Source organism: Pteropus alecto, unplaced genomic scaffold (genome assembly GCF_000325575.1).
Source record: "Pteropus alecto unplaced genomic scaffold, ASM32557v1 scaffold39, whole genome shotgun sequence".
Lineage (NCBI taxonomy): Eukaryota > Metazoa > Chordata > Mammalia > Chiroptera > Pteropodidae > Pteropus > Pteropus alecto.
The window spans coordinates 1,234,717-1,254,800 of NW_006443568.1; the positions used below are offsets into that span (position 1 = coordinate 1,234,717).

The window sequence follows — 20,084 nt, forward strand, 5'->3', positions numbered from 1 at the left end:
GGTGTGTGGGGGTGTGTGTGTGTGTGTGTGTGTGTGTGTGGTTGTGCGCGCGCGCGCGCGTGTGTGTGGACACGGAGAGAAGGGGGCGGGATTGAGCCCTGAGACACCAGGAGCCGCAGACACTGGAAGAAGCCAAGGGCTGGAAAATAAAGGAGCTCCCCAGACCTTGGAGTCAAGACATCAAAACCCCCGGCAAGTTCTGGGAACAAGGGAGCTTTCAGATTAACTCAGAGGCTGCAAGTGTCGTTGCCTTCCCCAAGGTTTGCCCCTCCTTAAGCCACGCCCACACTGCCTGCTTCTCAGCAATGAGGGACTAAGGTTTAGCGCTCTGGACCACCAATGCTAGTTCACTCCCCTCCCCAGGAGTCCAGCCAGCGCTCAGCGCTGCCCCACCCCCACTGTTCGGAGATTGGCGGGACCCCTACCTCTCCCCCTCCAGTTTGCTGTTCCGCCCCTGGCCCATGAAACTCCACCTCCTCTCCACCCTCTGCTGGCGGAGATTGGTGGAGCTCCAGCAGCGATGCCTAGTGATTGGTCCCCATGGATGATGGTAACCGGTGAGATCCCGCCCCCAGTCGGAGCTGGAGTCTGGGGGCACTGCTCAACTGTGCTGGGGCTGGCGCGGCTTGAGCCGCCGCCGCACTGACAGCTCGGTCTGCGGACCATGGAGACCGGTGCCGGCCCACATCCGCAGCGCCTGTTCGTTTGCCTGATGCCACTCTGTCTCTCTTTGCTTTTGGGGCCAGGGAAGCCCGGGACCGCGGAGGAAGGTGAGGAGACTGGTGGCTGTTGTTGGAGCCTGGGATGCCAAAAGATAGGGAGCTGAAGCGCTGGGGTACTGGGAAGGAGTCCTATGGAGAGACTGGAGTCTGTATTGAGGTTTGAAGCAAGCGGGCAGCGAGAAGCAAAGAATTGGAGAGACAGGGAAAAAGGGAATTGAGCTCGGGGGGCTGGAGACCGGAAAGCCTGGGAAAGAAAGAGACCGAGAACTGTGGGAGCCAGAGGCGGCGATCCAGGGGCCGGTGAGAAGGACAGGCTGAGCGATTGGAGGTTGGAGGTATGGGGGCTGGAGAAGACGAGAGCAGAGGGGACAGAGAGGTGCGGAGGTGAGATCGGAGCCCGAACAGCGGTGGCTTGGGGACCACTGTGCGGCCAATAGGAGGTGGAATGCTGGGGGCGGGGTGGGGGGAGCGGGGTTAGGGAGTGGGGGCTGGGTCCAGGAGCTGCCCGATGTGCTTGCTGATCCAGGATCTGTCCGCAGTGCTGGATTTGGAACGTAGACTACCCGGAGCGGTCTGCTTTGCCGGGTTTGAGGGTACCCGCAGTACCTACCAGAGCCTCGAATCTTGCCTCTGATTCTGAATTTGGGGAACCTGTACGTTCAGTTGAATCCAGAGGCGTCATACCCAGGTGCAGAATCCCGAGGAGCTGGAATTTGACGTTTCGAAGGCAGGGTTGGTCAGGATGCTGGATTTCTGAAGCTATCCGATATGCAATTTCAATATGCCCGTCAGTTATACTGAAATCAGAATTCTGTTGGCGGTCCTACCCACTGTCACTGATGCCTTTGGGGCCAATCATGTTAGAAGCCCTCTCTTTGGAACCCCATCCCCTTGCTTAAGCTCCAGATGAGTTAAGTAATCTTTCAAGATTTGGGGATGACCTGGGCCCCTGTCTCTGAGCTGCTGCTGTGCTGTCCAAACCTGTGCTTCTCTGGGACTGATACTGAGAGCAGAATTCAGACTGCTGGGCTGATGCCTCCTGGGGAAAGAAAATGACTCCAAGCCTCCTCGGTGCAGGAGAGGTCATGGTTTTAATACATATAAAAGGACCACTGACATTCTTTCAAAAGCAGTCGAGGTGACAGCCTCTGGGAAGGGGGCTGGCTGAGGAGATGAGAGATTTTGATTTCCCCTGCTACCGGGCTGGTCTCTCCACTTCATTTTCCCCAGAGGCCTTGGTAGTCAAAGTAAAAAGGTTCAAGTTTCCTCCATCTTTGGTGACTCTAGACCTCAGAGGAGCCCCTGAATCTGAGTGGATTCTGAGATACATACAGGAATCCTCTGATACACTCACTTTCTCCCTCTTCTTGGCACTTAGTTATAATTTAGGAAACCTAGGAAAGCCGGGGGGAGGGTTCGCTGACAACCCCCCCCCCATTTTAGAGTCATCCTTAGAGTACTTGTCATGGACTCTGTGACAGGCTGAATAATGACTCCCCCCACCCCAATATGTCCACATCCTAATCCCTACAACCTGTGAATGTTATCCTAAAGGGCAAAAGCCTTTTCAGATATGATTAAGGATCTTGAGATGGAGAGATCATCCTGGATTATTTGGATGGGCCCAATATAATTGCAATGGTCCCTATTAATGGGATGTAGAAGGAGTCAGAATCAGAGGAAAAGGCGATGTGATGACAGAAACAGAGATTGGAGTGATGTGCTTTGAAGATGGAGGAGAGGGTCACAAGCCAAGGAATCCTGGTGGCCGCTAGAAGCTGAAGAAGTTCAGGAAATGCATTCTCCCCTCTGAACCTTCATAAAGAACTGATCTTGCTGACACCCCGACTTTAGACCAGTGAAACTAACTTCTAACTTCTGACCTCCAGAACTGTAAGAGAATGAATTGTTGTTTTCAGCCACTAAATTGTGGTAATTTGTTACTGCAGCCACAAGAAACTAATACAGGCTCCTACCCTAAATATATGTCTACCCCTCTCTGGACTTAAGCTACTCACACCCCCTTCTGGAAATGTATGAAGCAGAAAAAGCTCGTCTGTGTCCTTTGTCAGATTTGTCATCCCTTAGCAAATTCACTGAATTCATTAAAGCGTTCACCTTCCTGGCTTCTGACATCTCTGTTTTCTCCTTTTCCTAGTCATTCTCCTGGATTCCAAAGCCTCCCAGGCTGAGCTGGGTTGGACTGCACTGCCGAGTAATGGGGTAAGTGCAAACCTCTCTCTCTGTCTCGGGGATCCCGTGGTCTTCCTGACTCTGGTCTATTTGCTCCCCGTGGTTACATCAGATCAAAATGCTCCCTGGAACATTGTGGATGGCAGTAGCCCTGGCTTTAAACCAGAGTCACCTCTTAGAAAATGTTGATTCTTCAGCCAGTCAAAAATAATAAATAAATAAATAAATAAATAAATATTTCTTTCTTAAGGAAGTCTCCTCCAATTTATTCAATAATGAGCAAGAAGAAAGAATGAGTCTAAGGCCTCTGGATGTAGCCAAAGCTGGACAGTGCCTTGCACACAGTAGATCGATCCTCCAAGCAGTGTTGCTGACTGATAGATTGTCAGAACAAGCAAGACTTGGAATCCTAAAAGAGGCTTGGAAACAGGGTTGGGGCGGGGACATGCGGCAGTGTGACAGTAGCTTGGTGTCATGGAAAGGGCACTGGGTGGAGAGCTAGGAGACTCCAGGCATCATTCCTACCTCTTCTAATCACCAGCGTGCGTATCTAGTCAAGTCGCTCTCCCTCTGGAGCCTCAATTTCCCTTCTATAAAAATTAAGAATTGGACTTGGTTGTCTTCATTGTTTCTCCTGGGTTTGCATCTTATAATTTCAGGGGTGTGTGTGTCGAGTAGTGTGGGGCGGCGGGGTAGGAGGGAAAGAAGAAGGCTAAATGATGGGACGGGAGGGTTTCAGCCTGGGTCACCGAGAGGGCTCGACCTACTGGGGGCGCCTTGGCTCCGAACTGCCCACATCTTTGTTCTCCTCCTCAGTGGGAGGAGATCAGCGGCGTGGACGAGCACGACCGTCCCATCCGTACATACCAGGTGTGCAACGTGCTGGAGCCCAACCAGGACAACTGGTTGCAGACCGGCTGGATCAGCCGCGGCCGCGGACAGCGCATCTTCGTGGAGCTGCAGTTCACACTGCGTGACTGCAGCAGCATCCCCGGCGCCGCGGGCACCTGCAAGGAGACTTTCAACGTCTACTACCTGGAAACCGAGACCGACCTGGGCCGCGGGCGTCCCAGCCCCGGCGGCAGCCGGCCCCGCAAGATCGACACTATCGCAGCGGACGAAAGCTTCACTCAGGGCGACCTGGGCGAACGCAAGATGAAGCTGAACACGGAGGTGCGCGAGATAGGTCCGCTCAGCCGACAGGGTTTCCACCTGGCCTTCCAGGATGTGGGCGCATGCGTGGCGCTGGTCTCTGTGCGCGTCTACTACAAGCAGTGCCGCGCCACAGTGCGGGGCCTGGCGGCATTCCCAGCCACCGCGGCTGAGAGCGCCTTCTCCACGCTGGTGGAGGTGACCGGAACATGTGTGGCGCACTCAGAAGGGGAGCCCGGCAGCCCCCCGCGCATGCACTGCGGCGCCGATGGCGAGTGGTTGGTGCCCGTGGGCCGCTGCAGCTGCAGTGCGGGATTCCAGGAACGCGGTGACATCTGTGAAGGTATCCAGCGAACTAGGGTGTGTGGTACGGGAGCGTAACCCGCGCCTGTGGCAATTGGAAGAGAGAGTGCCCTAGATGAAAGAGGCTGGAGGGGCGTGGAGACTGGAGTCCTGAGTCATGAGCTTTTGCGGAGCTTCCAATGGGTGAAGTTACTAGGCCAACGAATGAAGTTACTAGGAGGCGAATTTGACCCCATGCAAGGGTCATTAGGGGCCTGTATTTCAGGCATTATGATAAGCACCTCACACAGGTCTTTTCATTTATTCAGGGCAATAAAGTCATCATCTATATTTCGCAAATGAGGAAAGAGGCTCAGAGAGATTAACACTTCACTTGCAAAGTTAGGAAAAGGGGAACCAGGATTTGAATCCAGGTTTGCCTAACTCTCAAGTTCTACTACACCATGGTGCGCCCCCCATGCGTAAGGAAGATTTCTACAGCAGCCTAACTCTACTAGCTATTGGCTAGTGAGTTGGTTACATTTTAGGGAGTGAGCTCCCTGTCACTGACAATACGCAAGTCAGAGGCTGGCAGGGAGATTCTTGAATTCGAGAGAAATTGGGAGTTTGCAATAGATGACTACTAATATCTCACCTAACTCTCTCAACTAGAGTCACTGTACCCCCCGGGGGAGACCCTCCATGTTGGGGTTTCTATGGGTTCTCAGGTCTGTGGAGGCACCAGGAGCAGACCTCTCCTTCTCTTCCTTATCTGTGGGAAGAGAGTATGGATGGGTGCACTTAATGGAGAAAGAGCAAGTGATGCTTTTTCTAAGCCATGTTCTCTTCTGGGTGGTAGGTCGACAGAAATGAATCAAGCATAGTCTCACCTTTTAAGCTCACAGTCTAGATGGAGAGATGTAAAAATTTTCAAATCACAAGAGGGTGATATATGCTCTAACAGAGGGATTAATACAGTGGTAGGAAGATAGAGGAGGAAGTGATGAAAAGTTCTTTGTTCATTCATTCATTCAGTATGAATTGAGAACATCTGCATATGTTGAGGGTTTATGATCTGTATCTAGATGAATGTCACCATCTCGTCCATGGGGGAACTTATGGCTTAGTAAGGGATTTGGAGGAATGAACCGCCCTGAGCTCTCCAGGTAGGGTAAGGATCCACCTCTGTTCTCCAGCACCTGTTGCAATCTTTATTTCTGCATTACCCCATGGTATGCAGTGTTCCACTGCTGGTCTAGGAACTTTTGAGCTCAGGCAATGGGTCTCAGCAGCCCCAGTATCCATAATAGAATATGGTATATGGTAGGTGACCAGTAGAAATGTATCAGGTGAATGAGTGGTTATGATAGGGTGTGGTATGTTATCAACAGAATGCTGAGGAAGCCTGGAGAAAGCAGAACCCAGTTCTAAGGGTGGAGAGAGATGGCAAGAAAGCCTTTCTTCTAGGCAGCGGAGAGCATTCTAAGAGACCGTGTGCAGAAGCATGGAGACAGGAGAAAATGTAGCATGGTAGGGGCTAGGCAAATCAGCATGACTGCAGCAGAGAGCATTTGGGGGTGTGAGGGGTGATGGCACTGGAGAGGGCCAAGGGCAAATCATGAAGGGCCTTGAACATTGGGATAAAAAAGAGTTTATGCTTTAGACCAATGGTATCCAATCTCTTTGGCACTAGGGACCAGTGCTCCTATGAGAATCTAATGCCTGATGATCTGAGGTGGAGCTGAGGTGGTGATGCTAGCACTGGGGAGCGGATGCAAATACAGATGAAGCTTCACACACTTGCCCGCCACACACCTTTTGCTGAGTGACCCGGTTCCTAACAGGCCATGGACCGGTACCAGTCTGCGGCCTGGGGGTTTGGGGGCCCTGCTTTAGACCACTTGGGAGGATATGAATTACAAAGGAAGGATTGGAGAAGGAAAAATTAGGTGCCAGAAGATGAAGAAGGAAGATGATAGAATAGCCCAGGAGAAAGAGCATAAGGTCTGAACTAAGGCAGAGGTAGAGATCATTGAGAGTTGAGGATGAATGTGAAATGAGACAGCATTCACAGCACTTGATGACCCTGTGATACAGGAGGAGAAAGGAATCTTTTTGACTCCTATGCTTCTGGAGGATTGAATGGACAAAGGGTCATTCTCTGGCGGTAGAGAACACGGGACATGGATAGATATATCAAATTTATGGAGTCTATAGTGCTTTCAAGTGGCGGTAGCTAGAAAGTGGGTCTGGAGCTCAGCAGCAGAAAGAGATGCTACCTGAAGCTGTGGGTGTGGTTGGGACAGACCAGGGGGAATGTGTGGGGTAAGAAGCAAGAGGGCCAATGATGAAGACTCACAGAACAGCAGTATTTAAGGGGAAGTAAAAGGAACAGAGCCCATAAAAAAAGGCAGTGGTCAGAGTTTGGAGGAGATGGAGGAGAGTGTGATTTCATGGCAGTTAAGGGAGGTGGAGGCATCTGAGAGGGAATGGCCTACAGTGTTGGGGAGCGGTCAGGTAAGGCAAGGATTGGACAATGTCTGCTCAGTGGCCCTGGTGAGAGCTATTTTAGTTGAGTCATAGGGAGACCAGCTGCAATAGGTTGAAGGATGAAGGAAGGTGAAGAGCTAGAGTTGGAGAAATGCAAACAGTTCTCTAGAAGCTGGATTTGAAAGGGGGAGAGGGTGTGGTATCTTGAGGAGGACACTGGGTGGGATGGAAGAGGGTTTTTACTGCAGATGGGAGAGCCTTGCTTATGAGGGAAGGAGCCAGTGGGGTACCAAGTGGAGGTGGGGGGAGCTGTCTGCCTCCGGGGGAAGAAATAGTTTATGACTGATGTTAGAATTGCTGACGCATGCTGCTAATAAAAAGCAAGCCGTGTTTTAGTCAGTTTTATTGTTTTTAGATACTGTACAGACAGTGCCCTACTGCCTACACCCTAAATGAGCTGCTTTTACTGATCCACTCCCTTGTTCTGTCACTGGGAAGAGCCAGTAGAGACGGAGCAGTGTAAGAGTCCTGATGTTAGGTGACTGATGGCATGTAGGCTGGGAAGCAGTGAAGGGGCAGGATTCAGAGTGAAGGAGGAGGGGCTGGTTTTCAACAGGAGGCCGTTCATACCCTCCACTAGGCCTGGAAAGAAAGAGAGGGAAAATGGGTGTGGATGGAGGTGTTTGTGGGTTTGATGGCCAGATGTTGAAGGAATTACCAACTGATGGCCTCTCTTCTTCCTATAAGTGGGAGGGAGGGCATCTGTACCAGTGAATAGTAGGATCCTAGTCTGTTTTCTTCACTGCTGTATCTCCATAGCCTAGAAGAGTACCTGGCTTGTAGTAGATGATAAAATAAAATTGTTGAATGAATGGGTCAGCAGCTGGAGGAGGAGGTTTGGATCTATACTCTGGGTAATCTCACACACACACACACACACCCCCTCAGGAACCTAATCCCACTCCGGAGCTGTGCTGAACTCTCTCTCCTTAGGTGGAGACAAAGGCCATTTCCAATGGCTTCAGATCCACTTTGGGGCGTAGGGAGCTGGAGATGATGCCAGGGAAAGCTTCACAGGGAAATTTTATTTTGAAATGGGGTTTGAAGAAGCATAGGAGTTTGTCAGGAGAGACGGGGTGTAAGACAATATAGGACAAGACCCAGAGGTGTAATGGGAAGAATTCAGTGTGGCATGGGTGGGGTGATGGCAGTGAGAAGCTGTTGGAGGGTTTTAAGAAGGGAAGTGGAATGGTCAGATTTGTATTTAGGAAGCGAAGGCCTTCCAAGTGCCTTCTGCAGCTAAGTGCAGGCCCCTCTCTAAAGGAGGATGGATGTTGAGGGGGTGGAGCAAAGATGTTTTCTCTACTTTTTGTTTCTCTCTTTAATGATTTTGATTCTTATTCCCCCTCTTCCAGCCACTAGAGGAATTATTAAAAGACTTGGGGGAAAAATCAGGACATATGACCTGTGTCTTCAAATCTCTGTAAGGGTGCCTACAGAAATTGAGGCAGAGAGACCCTAGCAGATATGTCCTCTAAGGCTCCATAGGGCACCATGAGACCTGTAATGGGATGGCACAAGGGGGATTACAGACAGGGAGGCTGATTGGGGCTCAACATAAGGAAACACTTTCTAAGGTTGTTGAGCAGAGACAGCCTTAGAAGAGGGTGGGCTCCTCATTATAAAATATATGAGCAAAGACTGTGGCTGCTGCTAGGAAAGCTGCTGGAGGAGTGGGCCAGCTGAGAATGAGATGACCTCTGAAATTCAAACTTTGACCTTGAAGAAGAGAGGGAGGGGCTGGCAGTCAGGAGTTGCTTCCTGAGTCTGCCATTCAACACAAACTTCTTCTAAACAGAGCCTCTCAAAGTAGATATAACCAATGCTCTCTCTGATGGGACCACCCATCTCTGGGACACAGATGCCCACATACACACAGAGAAAGGGAGCCTCCAGCAACCTTTAGCTGTGAGACGCTACAAACAGATCGCCTTTATTTGAAAGTGGGGCCAGCCAGGTGGGAGGGCAGAAGTGGGCAGGCCATAATTGTTATTACATTCGACTGAGGGTTTCTTGAGGCCAGAGAGGCACAGGAAGTGGCAGCGCTAATGCTGGAATCTGGGCCTTCTGAGTCCCAGCCAGGTCACTGCTGCCCACGAGACCACACACAATGTTAGTGGGTGCTGTGCACTGTTCTGTGGCAGAGACTTCCAAAGGCTCCTGAGGCCCTTCCTAAAGCTGGGTTTCCCAGGATTCTAGGCAAGATGGACCCTCCCAAACCTAAGCCTCCCAGATGATGGAAACCTTCAGCCCTTCCTCTCTTTTCCCAGGCAAGCTGAAAGTCCTTCCTGAGGGCTAGTCTGCATCCCTTCCTTTATACTATGCCCTTTTGGGGCTAGAGAGCAGACAGCTTTCTATAATCAGCTAAATTACAGGGGAAGGATAGAGAAGTCCCGGTGGGCCTAGGGAGCAAGGTGAGAGGGGCCAGGAGCCACTGCCTCTTTCCTTAGTTCAGCTGGTGAGAAATTTTTTAAAGTAGGTGTGTAGCAGTTTCCACTTTAGGCTTGTGATGGAGGAACGGTAATTAGTTCCATTAGTGTGTAAATGTTGTCTGTACTTGGTTAAGCAGTTTACAGGTCTTATCTCAGTTAATTCTCCAACAACCTATTTGAGGTAGTCATTCTACACGAGGCTCAGAGAGGTCAACCACCTTTTCCAAGGCCACACAGCAAATAAGTGGTATAACAGCTGTAAGCCCAGGTGGTTCAGTTATAAAAGCCTGTGCTCTCAACAACCCACGTTCTGAGTGAGCTGAGAGAAGCAAAGTGACTGAGAAGGTGTCAAGACTAGAACCAGGGAACTTTCACTGTTCTCTCTCTACTCTCTCCTACCTGGCTGGTCCCACTTTCAAACTGGGACCAACCGTGTGAGCTGAGGATTGATGACCCATTAACCTCGAATAGTGGTGGGAGGATGAGCTGGCAATAATGTGTGTGCGTCAGAGTGTTTGTCTCTGTGTAACTGGGAGTGGGTGTCTGTCCCTAGGTAACTCTCTTCTGTCGTCACATCAAGACTCATTTTGGCTCATTTTCTTCCAGTGGGCACTGGGGCTCTGCAACCAGTCTGCTGGGTCAGAATCCTACCATTTACTAGCTGTAGGATATTGGGCAAGTTACCAACCTCTCTGAGCCTTAGTGTCCTCATTTTTTAAGCGGGAATAAAGCACATACCTCACAGGTTGTCGTGAGGATTAAATGGATTACTAGAAGTAAAACTCTCCAGTGTTTTGGCACACATTAAGTGCTTACTCAGGGTTAGGGAGTATGGGGTTGTTCGGTCAGGAGCTGCCACCCCATAGGGCAGTGCTGTAGTAGCTGAGATCCCCCTCCTTTTACCCACCACAATTAGAGGAGATAAGCCCTACCCTAATGAGGACTGGTAGGAAAGTAGGCGAGAGAGCAGCTGTGGAGGATACCCTTCCTTCTCACACGGCTCCTCCTCACAGCCTGTCCCCCAGGGTTTTACAAGGTGTCCTCTAGGCGGCCCCTCTGCTCACCCTGCCCAGAGCACAGTCTGGCCCTGGAAAACGCCTCCACGTTCTGCGTGTGCCAGGACAGCTATGCGCGCTCGCCCACTGACCCGCCCTGGGCCTCCTGCACCCGTGAGTTGCCCTCCCAACCGCATTATGGAGGGTGGATGGGTGGGTGGTGGTCAGTAAAGGGAGAATGTAAGTGTTGGTGAGGGCAGAGGGCTCCGCACTGGGGAGGAGGAGAGTGGGTCAGTGGCCCGGGGTGGAGGGAGGGGAACCTGGGGTGGGAATGGGGGCCAGGGTTTTGGATCCGAAGAACCAGGAAAACAGGTAGTGTTGGGACAGAGGGATGAGGCTGTGCTTCTAGACAGATCACCTAATGGACCGACCCCACCTCACCTCATTCTACTCTCCAGCCCTTCACACTCTGTTCTGGGTCTCAACTCCCCCATCCTCATCCCCTCACTAACCTCCTCCCACTTCCTCACTGGCGCCCACACCCCTGTCCCTCCGCACTTCACCTGCTCCCACGCCCTTTCCTGTACTCCCCCTCGCTGGCCCCACGCCGGTCACTCCCGTTTCACCTGGTCTTCGTCCCCGTCTCTCCCTCTCATTGGTCCCGCAGCCCGTCCCGCCCCCTGGCTGGCCCCCACGCTCCGGGCCCGTCCCCTCGCTGCCCTGCGCAGCTGTTCCCCCGACCCCCACCCGCCCTCTGACGGCTTCCGCTCCCTGTGCCGCCCCAGGGCCGCCGTCGGCGCCGCGGGATCTGCAGTACAGCCTGAGCCGCTCACCGTTGGCACTTAGGCTGCGCTGGCTGCCGCCGGCCGACTCCGGCGGCCGCTCGGACGTGACGTACTCGCTGCTGTGCCTGCGCTGCGGCCGCGAGGGCCCGGCAGGCGCATGCGAGCCGTGCGGGCCGCGCGTGGCCTTCGTGCCGCGCCAGGCCGGGCTCCGCGAGCGCGCCGCCACGCTGCTCCACCTGCGGCCCGGGGCGCGCTACACCGTGCGCGTGGCGGCGCTCAACGGCGTCTCCGGCCCAGCGGCCGCCACGGGAGCCACCTACGCGCAGGTCACCGTCTCCACTGGGCCCGGGGGTAAGGCCACCCCGCGCGCCCAGACCTCTCCGTGCCAGAGAGAGGCTCCCGCCTCCTCCACGCCCCCGCACCCTCCCCAGGCCGCCTCCCTCCGTCCCAGCAGAGCACCCCTACACCCTGCAGCCACTCCGCATAAACCACAATCGCTGCCAACGCCACAGCAAACTGGCACCCAGCGTCTCTCCAGGAGATGAAATGACCACAAAAATCCCCAACCCTGGTGACTCCCACCAGGTCTCGGCTCCCTTTCCGATGGCCAAGCGGGCGGGGGTGACTCCTTGCCGCTGGACCAGAAAGGATGTGAGTGTTTAAGAGAGACTGCAGGAGCCAGTGGGCGCAGAAAGTTTTTTGCCCTACATCCAACTCTGCAGTTGCCTTGCCTCTACTTTCCCAGGGAAAAGGAGGTAGAAAGCCCTCAATCTTTTATCCTCCATTAAAAAAATTTCAGTAGGAAGCAGAATCATACCTCCTCTTCTCCTGTTTAGGAAGAGGGATCCTCTGTTCTTCAGCCTCCTCAACCTTGCATCAGCCTCTTTCCTGATCCTGGAAAAAGAGCAAGGAAGCACCTAGGGTCAGATAGAATCCACTGGTCAATACATAACAGTGACATTTCTGAGTCTGGAACTGAGATGAATAAATGAAGACCTACAACCCTTTTATACACCCTCTTCATTCTTGAAATTACTTTTGATTTGCCTCTCATTCAGCTGGAATACACCTTCAAATATTCTTTCGCAAGAGGATAAGTGAGTGGTATGGTTTCTGTCTTTTTCATATCTGAGAAGATATAATTGGTTTGTTACTAGCTCCCCTGTCTTCTGGTAGTTGTACTGCAGAAAGACTGAGGCCAGGATAATTGTCATTCTCTTCTAAGTAACTTGGGTGTGTGTGTGTGTGTGAGTGAGTGTATTCCGTTTTTATACATATATATGTACAAACACACACAGATGTGTGTAAAATTCATTAACCTACCCATGAAAATAAAATTTAACCAATAGCACTTTCTTTTCATTGAGGTTGACTGGAACATAGTAAAACTTTTAATTTGCACCTCTTTTCTTATTCCTGGAAAAAATTTTTTTCAGTTATTGCTTTGACTAGAACTTCTGATAGCTCCAGTATCTCTCTTAAGAATCTCTCTAAGCCTTAGGTTGTACATCTGTTTTCTGATTCTTAAATCTTGTCACTTCCTTTATCATTTTTAGCTCTTAATCCATTTCCTCTGCCTTTGGGGAGAGATTGCCCCATTTGTCTGGTTTTCTGTAATGACAGTTCTGTCTCTTTTTACTATCTCTATTGTGATTTAACATTTGCTATCACATTTACATTTTTAAAATTCAGCATAGAATAAAACGTACCCATAAATCTATTACCCAGAGACAAACAACTATTAATATCCTTCCACATTTTTTCCTGTTTCTATCTCTATAGTCATATCTAGAACTATCTATTGTAAAATCCCTTTTGTATAACACTATATGTAATATAAATTTTTAACTGATATTTCATACTAACAATCCTGTTGTGTTGATAGACATGGATTTAGAAACTCTGTTAAGGAAATACTCTTATTTCCATTTATTAATAACAATACTAAATTTGCACCGACTGTTGCTCTGTTGGGCACTGTGCAATATGATTTTCTACATTCATTTAAATGGAATGATAATCATCTCTCAACTGATGAAACCGAGGCCTGAGAGGCCAAGTGAATTGTCCAGAATCAGTCAGCTAACAACCATCTTTGAACTCAGGTCTGTCTACCTCCAAAGCCTCTTGGCCATCTAACGCTTTAACTTTTTACTGAACTTTTTTTAAAAATCAGGAACGGAGGTTAATTTTATAAAATACCTAAGCGTATTTCAAGGTGACCACATGTTTTATTCTCCTTTGACTCTTTCGTATGATAAATTCTGTTAATGGAGTTTTCAGTGTGAACTCTCTTTGCATTCTTAGATTATACCCTACTGGATATGTGTGTATTGTTCTTTTAATATTTTGCTGAATTAATTTGCTTGAATTTTAATTTTTTTCTGTCTACATTTATAAGAGAGATTAGTTTAGTGTTTTTAATTGTTCTTTGTCAAGTTTTGGCATTATGGTAATTCTGGCTTTGGAAAAGGCATCAGAGAGAATGTCTTCTTTTTTTCTGCTCTGGAACAGTTTAAAGAGTGCAATTATACATTCTTTGAAGGCATGCAAAACTGCCTGGTAAACTCTCTGGGACCTGCACCTTTTTTGGGGGGGTGGGGGTGTTGTGACCGGAATAACCGGACTCAACCTGAGTGCTTTGATTATAGAGGCAGTTTATTAGCCGGCGGCTGTCCTTCCAAAGGAGCAGCCCCGAAATGCCAAGATACAAGGTTTTTAAGCCCCAAATCCCATTCCTCATTCTGTCTTAAACACAAAGGTCCATCTTTCTCCTATTCACTACCTGTCAACCCACTGGTCAGGTGTGCAAGCGGGAAGTACAGAAGCAGAAAGCTTGTTGTTATGTTCCTATGAGCGATTGCCTATGTTCCCATGGGCAATAGCCAGTGTTCCCATGGGCGATGGCCAAACAGTAATTTTCAGCTTATATAAAATTGATTATTTTTCATGCCACGCAAGCAAGCAGGGTTACACAGGCTTAAATTTGCAGTTGGCGTATGAGCTCATTGTTACAAGTTTCATGATTAACAGAATGTGGTTAGGGGTTCCAAAAACTAGGCCTAAGGTATGGACTTCCTTTGTCCAGTTTCAGGTTTTAATTATCCTTTAACCCTTTCACATTTCAGCAGGCTATTACAGGGGGAAGTTTGATGATATTCTCAATCTTTCCATAACTTCTTGAATCAGTTTTGGTAATTTGTGCTTGCATAGAAAATATTTGGATAATCTTTTTCCTAATCATTAGCCTCAAAATGTGTATTTTAAAATTTTCCTCAGAATCTGGAGTTAACTCTGTTTTCCTTCATGTTGTATGCTTGTGATTTCTCTTTTTTTCTTAATTATCCTTGTCAGAAGTTAGTTTTATTAATTATGACAGAGTCTGCTCTTGAATTTATAAATTTCACTGCCCTTTTGTTACTTATTTTATGATTTTACATTTATTAATACTATTCTCCTGCTTCCCTGAAGTCTTTTTCTAGGTGAGTTCAGTGCTTAGTTATTTTTTGTTTTAATATATTAAGCCTATAAGTTTTCCTCTGAGTATAGTTTTGGTCACATCTAACATGTTTTTATACGTAATATATAACATTGTTAGTATTGTCAGTATTCTTTTGAGATATGATTCACATACCATAAAATTTCACATACCCTTTTAAGTATGCAATTCAGTGGTATTTCATCTATTCACGAGGTTATGCATCCAGCACTATTTCCAGAACATTTTCATCACCCCAAGAATCCTGTTAATAGTCACTCCCTATTCTCCTTATACCTCCAGCCCCTAGTAACCACTACTCTACTTTCTCTCTATATATATTTGCCTATTCTGGGCATTTCATATACATGGAATTATACGATATGTGGACTTTTGTGTCTGGCATGTTTCACTTAGCATAATGTTTTTAAGGTTCATCCATGTTGTAGCATGTATCAGTATGTCATTTATTTTTTGTGGCTAATGTTCCATTATATAGTTACATCACCCTTTCATTTATCCATTCATCAGTTTATGGACATTGGGCTTTTTCCACATTTGGGCTCTTATGAATAATGATGCTGTGGCCATTTATATACAAGCTGTTGTGCAATCATATGTTTCAATTCTCTTGCATATATATCTTGGAGTGGGATTGTTAGGTCATATGGTGTTATGGACAGACTTGTGTTTCCACCCTGCCCGCCAATTCATGTGCTGATTCCCTAATCCCCATTGTGACTGTATTTGGAGATAAGACCTTTAAGGAAATAATGAAAAGTAATGAGATTCTAAAGGTGGGGCCCTAATCCCTTGGGACTGGTATCCTTATAAGAAGAGAAGGAGACACCAGAACTTAGTTGCTGTCTCTGAGTGTACACAGAGGGAAGGCCAGGTGAGGACACAGCAAGAAGGCATGCTGTCTGCAGGTCAGAGAGTCCTTATCGGAATACAAATACGAGTCTTCAAGCATCTTGATCTGGGATTTCTAGCCTCTAGGACTGTAAGAAAATAAACGTTTGTTCTTTCGGTCTAGAGTATCTTGTTATGACAGCCTAAGCTAACTAATACATATGGCAAGTTTTTATCTTTCCGAGAAACTGTTTGAAGAATTATATATATATAACATATATTAATATATATATGCAGGGCAGTGCTCCCTCTGACTGTTCCAGGGGATAATCCTAACTTGCTTCTGTCCTCTGGTGTTTGCTGGCAGTCCTTGGCATTCCTTGGCTTGTAGATGCATCACTCTAGTCACATGGCCATCTTCTCCACGTGCGTATTCATATCATCTTCCCTCTATATGAGTGTCTGTCTTTGTGTCCGGATTTCCCTTTTTCATAAAGACATTGGTCATATTGGGTCAGGGCCACCCAAATAACCTCATTTTAATTTGACTACCTCTGTGAAGACCCTATTTCCAAATAAAGTCACATTCCAGAGGGACTGAGGGTTAGGACTTCAACTTATCTTTTTCTGGCGGACACAATTCAATCCTTCACAACCCTTATCAGATATATGATTTGCAAATATTTTCTCCTATTCTGTGGGTTGTCTTTCACGTTCTGGGTAGTGTCCTTTGAAATTCAAAGTTGTAAATTTTGATGAAGTCCAATTTATCTCTTCTTTTCTTAGGTGGTTTGTGCTTTTGGTGTCATATCTAAGAAACCATTGCCTAATCCAAAATCACAAAGAATTATACCTGTGTTTTCTTCTAGTATCGTAGTTTTGACTACAAAAATTATTTTAGAGAACGTGTTTTAATTTCTGGATGACTTGCTTTTATTATATCTTTTGTCTTCTGAGTTTACTGCTCCATAATTAGAGAAAGAGGTTTGTGCTGTTTTTGCTTTTTAGAGTAACTCTTGAGGTTTTCTTTGTGGTCTAATATATGGTAAACATTTTAACTATTCTAAGACTACTTTAAAACAATGTGTAGCATTTTCGTTGTGTAGTATCCTTCCCTTCCCTCATTTTCCTTCCTCTCTGTTTTTAGCTCCATGTTCAGCATTTATCAAGCTTTCATCTAATGTATGTCTGTGGGCCTGAAAAGGAACTTTCTCTTATGTCTATGTTCTGGCCATCTGATGATTTCAACAAATGTAGCTCAAAAAAATGATGCTCCTAGCCCCTTCCTCTCTGTACCCTCTATGTGTATCTACGAGGGACTACGCCACCTCCTGGGATGCTTCATCACTCCTCTTCCCTTTGTGCTCGTGTTTTTTCGGGAACTGCCATCTCCAAGTGGATTTAGGCTGAGAGACACTCCTGGGGATAAGGAAGAGCACTTTTCCTCAAAAGCAACTATGCAGTTGAGTGATGGCTCTGCATTGTCCAGTTGACAAAGACCTTGCTATTTTTTAAGGGTCAGACAGTGGGAGGAAGGATAAAGGACCTTTCAAGTTATTTTTAGGATAGGAGGCAATGCCACTCTGTGGACAGCATAGCCTGGGGGTTCACTACAATTGCAGTTTTCAGTCTAGTTCCACTGGCTTTATCATAGGTAGAAACATGCCACTCCACTGCTTCTCCCCATCCCCCATTCTGATAATCAGCTGTCAAGACTAATTTATGGTGATGTTATGGGTTTTCAACTCTTTCTGTATCTCTGTGTTTTAATTGGAATTTGAGAAAGATTGGAGGTGGGGTTGCTCGATGGATATCGTTGAAACTAGAAGCCACGTTCACACCCTTTTCAAAGAGTGAGCTACATATGCCCTGTCTCCATTTCTTGGGCCCATCACCACCTGACATCAGCTTCCCCTCGACCCCCCAGAGTCACTAGGAACCTCCGTATTGTTAAAGCCAGGGGCACTTTGAATCATCATCTTACTCCATCTCTTCTCAGCATATGACACTGCCAACCACTGGCCCCTCTTGTTGGTAAACTTGCATTGAGCGCTTGCTCTGTGTTGTGTATTGTGCTTAAGCTCTTCATATTTATTACTTCATGGACCCATGGCTAATACCTGGAAGTGTCAGGAGAGAAGCTTCTTAAATCTTCTCTCCCCAGGACTTTCGTGACCTCGTTTGCTTGTTTGGTCCTCCTGTTAACTCTGGCTCCTCCTTTTCAAGCTCCCTTTTCCCTCGTCTGTCTCTTAAATGTTGTTTCTTGGGCTTATTTCCTAAACTTTTTTCCTCCTCTCTTTCTGGGTAGTTTTACTCAATCACTTTCTGATGGGTCTTGGGTCTCCATCTTCCTCCCAGACATCTTTTGTGAGCCCTGGAACCACTGCTGTCTTTCCAGTATCCTCTCTTGGAAACCCCTCGGCTCAACACACTGAAATGAAGTCGTGATCTTTCCTCCTAGTGACCTGGTGGTCCCTGCCTTAGTTCAGGCATTAGTACCTGTTTGTATCTTTGTTTTGCTGCTGTCTGTCGACATAATCTAGACTAGTGGTTCTCCAGCTTGTCTACACATTGGAGTTACTGAGAAGCTTAAAAAAAATGTATATATATATACGGATGCCTGAGTCCCATCCCACAGAGATCATGATTTAATTGCTTTGGATTGTGACCCAAGCATCAATATATTTATTTTATTGTGGCTAAAATACTAAACAGAATTTAGCATCATAACTGTTTTAAGAGTACGATGCAGTAGTGTGAACTGTATGCACACTGCTGTGTAACAGATCTCTAGAATTTTTTCATCTTGCAAAACTCAGACTCAGTGAACAATTGAACAACTCCCTTTCCCCCCGCCCCAAGTCCCTGGGTAGTTCTATTTCGTAGTTGTTATGGTCATTCTATTTCTAATTCTTCGAGGTACTTCTATACGGTTTTTCATAGCAGCTGCACCATTTTACATTTCCACCAACAGAGAACAAGGGTTCCAATTTCTTTACATCCTTGCCAACACTAGTTATTTTCTGTTTTTGTTTTTGTTTGTTTTTTGTTTTGTTTTGTTTTGGGTTTTTTTTTATAGTGGCCATCCTAATGGTGTGAGGTGATATCTCATTGTGGTTTTCACTTGCATTTCTCTGATGATTAGTGATATTAAGCATCTTTTCATAGGCTTATTTATAAAATTCCTGTGTATTTTATTCTTTTTGCTGTTGTAAATGGAGTTGTTTCCTTAATTTCCTTTTCAGATTGTCCATTGTTAGAGTATAGAAAGGCACTTGATTTTTACATGTCGATTTTGTATCTTGCAACTTTGCTCTATTTATTTAATAGTTCTAACAGGTTTGTGTGTGTATGTGTGGAATCTCTAGGGTTTTCTACATTTAAGATTATGTCATCTGTGGACAGAGATAATTTTACTTCTTCCTTTCCAATCCGGTTGCCTTTTATTTCTTTTTCTTGCCTAATGGCTCTGGCCAGGACTTCCAGTACTATGTTGCATCGAAGTGATAAGAGTGGACATTCTTGTCTTGTTCCTGATCTTAGAAAGCTTTCAACCTCTCACTTTTGAGTAAGATGTAGGCTGTGGTCTTTTTATAATGGCTTTTATTATGTTGAGAGAGTTTCCTTCTATTTCTAGTGTATTGAGTATATTATCTCTTGACCAGATCATCAAAGTGATTAAGTAGCTGTTTTTTCTGTCTGTTCCACTCTCTAATGTCTCTAAATTTTAGGAAGTATAGAAAGAGCCCAGGGTATTAGAACCAACCACTCTAAGGGAGCTGGAAAGTAGGGGATGGGTAAGCAGCAGGATGCCTGGTGCTTTCCCTGCTAGGAGCCAGTGAAGTGGGGAGCTGTGGGGTGACAGGGGCCCACCTTCCCTCTGGTCCCACACACAGCCCTTTAGACCGCGCCCCCAGCCTTTGTTGGCCCTGCCCCAATCCCTGCATGCTCCACCCTTCCAATCCCCTGGCCTTGCCCTGCGGTCAAATCTGGCCTGAGAAACCCACATTACTTACTTTCAGGACCCTGGGAGGAGGATGAGGTTCGCAGGGACCGAGTGGAACCCCAGAGTGTGTCCCTGTCGTGGCGAGAGCCTATCGCTTCTGGAGCCCCGGGGGCCAACAGCACGGAGTATGAGATTCGCTACTACGAGAAGGTGAGTTGGGGTCTGGGAGGGACCTGGGGCTTCCATGCCAGGCTGTGGTCTGTCTCCCGCGCCAGTCCACTTCCTTTGCTTCACAATCTCCTCCCAGCAAAAGTCCTTTCTTTCTAAACATACGCACCCGCCTCCTAAATAGCCTCCCAGGCCGGAGTTTCCTCCCGTCCCCTCCACGCCGCGGACTCCCCTGTTCTTCCTTTTTCCCTCCAGTCTCTCTGTTCTTCGCCAAGCACCATCTCCATTTCCACCGCTTTGCCTGGTGTTTACAGTCGACGAAAAGCTTCCCCTGGAGGCCGATCCAGATTTCGTGTGCCCAAATCGTATACATACTCTTTGTTGCCCTTTTAAAGAAAAAGTTTGTTTCAGATTTTCCAAAGATGCATGACTGTCAGAGCCGTCGCTGGGTGAGGTGGTGCGCCAGGGCCCAGTGGTGTGCTGGCCAATGCTTAACACCCGCTCTCCAGAATAATGCGTGCACGAATTA

General features: G+C 47.5%; 1 protein-coding gene across 1 annotated transcript in view; it reads left to right on the forward strand.

The window, feature by feature from the left end:
- The first annotated feature begins 664 nt into the window (after positions 1–664).
- Positions 665–20,084, forward strand: part of EPHA10 (EPH receptor A10) — a 34,260-nt gene continuing 14,840 nt past the window's right edge. Inside the window, exons 1-6 of the mRNA XM_006924225.3 lie at positions 665–770; positions 2,881–2,945; positions 3,732–4,410; positions 10,345–10,500; positions 11,112–11,462; positions 19,464–19,597. Of these exons, the coding sequence (XP_006924287.1) occupies positions 665–770; positions 2,881–2,945; positions 3,732–4,410; positions 10,345–10,500; positions 11,112–11,462; positions 19,464–19,597 (1,491 nt within the window). The remainder of the gene's footprint in view (positions 771–2,880; positions 2,946–3,731; positions 4,411–10,344; positions 10,501–11,111; positions 11,463–19,463; positions 19,598–20,084) is intronic.